A 1554-nucleotide genomic window follows, 5' to 3' on the forward strand; every position below is an offset into this window, starting at 1 on the left:
AGCAGACAAAGGATGCTGCAGCCATCAAGCCACTGCCACCTCCCCCCGCCATGCCTGCCCATCCCCGACAGTCTAGCAGCCCGACTTACCCAGTGGTTTGATGGTGTTCTCCGTGGCTTCCTTCTCTTTGGAGCCGCCGCTAGACATCAGCGCGGCGATGGAGAAGGCGTTGGCCCTGGAAGAAAGCTGGGGCTTGGGCGATGCCGTGAACTCCATGGCCCCCAGTGTGCGGTCCTGGCCAGGGACCGGGCCTGCCGAACTGCTGTCCAGCTTCCCCCAAAGAGACAAAGACCGAAACACAGCGCAAAGTTTCCAAGTGCAGCCAGAGGGGAGCCAGGGACTCTAGATGAGTCAGCCCCAACCTCCCAAGAGCTCCACACCGGTGTCTCCTTTCCCCCACCGCAAGAGTCTTTAGCCGCTGAGACTTCGAACTAGCCAGAGAGTACCAACTGCGGGCTCAACCGGGTGTGCAAGTACCGGGACGCTCCGCAGGGGCACAGGCTGCGCCGCCGGAAGCTGGAGACTAGCATGAGCTGCGCAAAGCCCAGAGGTCCTGCAGCACCCGCTCCACGTCTTTCCTCCCTCCCCACTCTGGGGACAGTCGGAGCGGCTCAGAGTCGCTGAAAGGGGGCGGATGCCTGGGAGCCTGAGCGTAGCCGTGCGAGCGCGGCGGGGCGCGGAGGACACTGCGCCCTGGAACTAGAAGCCCTGCGCCTTAATTTGCTGGCAGCGGCGATCCCGGCGGCCCGCAGCCAGTCAGCGCTGCCACACGTCACCGCTTCCTGATTCCGCCGCCGGGGGCGGGGCCGCGGGCCGGGTGGGGAGGGTGCGCCCGGGGCGCGGTGCCCGTGTGGCCTTACTCACAGCCCGGTGGAACCTGGCATCCGTTCGGGGAATGCGGTGCCACCACCAGGCTAGTGCAGCGACCGCGGATGCAGCCCGTTAGGTCTCGCAGTTCCGGAGTGGGAGGGAGGTGCTCGCTGTCGGGAGGGGGCATTTTTGTCTCGCCTTAAGACATGGGATCCTAGGAGTAGCCCACTGCAGGAATCTAGACCAGAGGAAGCCTAGGGGAGTTCTTGATTCTCCCATTCTTTTTCTTACTGGTAATCAAAGTTCCAAAAGAAAGTTGGAAAGTGCTAGAAGTAGGACAGAAACTGGCGCCGCAGAGTCGGCGCCAACGGGATAGATCCCATTTGCCGGGCAGTGTGAAGGGCTGGATCCCAGAACCCGATGAGCTTCAGAATCTGACTGCTAGACAATGGGTCTGGAGAGAAGCAGCGTTGAGAACGCGCTAAGAGTGGGCTGTAAGCATTTGGCAAAGGATGCTCTCAGAACCATGGCTGCTTCTGCACATTGGTGCGCCTCTCATTCGGGGTTCTATTCCCAAAAGGGACTCGAAAATTGGGCCTTGACGGAAGGGAAGGTGAGGGGCGGTCGACGTGCTGGTGGCGCGGCACCATGCGGGGACCCTGCGACGCGCAGTGGGAGAGTGTGAGCCCCGCAGCTCCCGGGCTTGGCGGACGCCGAGCCGTCTTCACAAACTCGGACTTCCCA

At 62.4% G+C, this 1554-nt stretch overlaps 1 protein-coding gene across 1 annotated transcript in view; it reads right to left on the bottom strand.

Annotated features, from left to right (window-relative positions):
• TBX20 (T-box 20) overlaps window positions 1–675 on the bottom strand; it is a 46968-nt gene extending 46293 nt beyond the window's left edge. The window contains exon 1 of the mRNA XM_010831144.1: window positions 90–675. Coding sequence (XP_010829446.1) covers window positions 90–216 — 127 coding nt within the window. The 5' untranslated portion in view covers window positions 217–675. The remainder of the gene's footprint in view (window positions 1–89) is intronic.
• Between the last annotated feature and the right edge of the window lie 879 nt (window positions 676–1554).

The sequence above is a fragment of the Bison bison genome, unplaced genomic scaffold, assembly GCF_000754665.1.
Source record: "Bison bison bison isolate TAMUID 2011002044 unplaced genomic scaffold, Bison_UMD1.0 scf7180017864525, whole genome shotgun sequence".
NCBI lineage: Eukaryota > Metazoa > Chordata > Mammalia > Artiodactyla > Bovidae > Bison > Bison bison.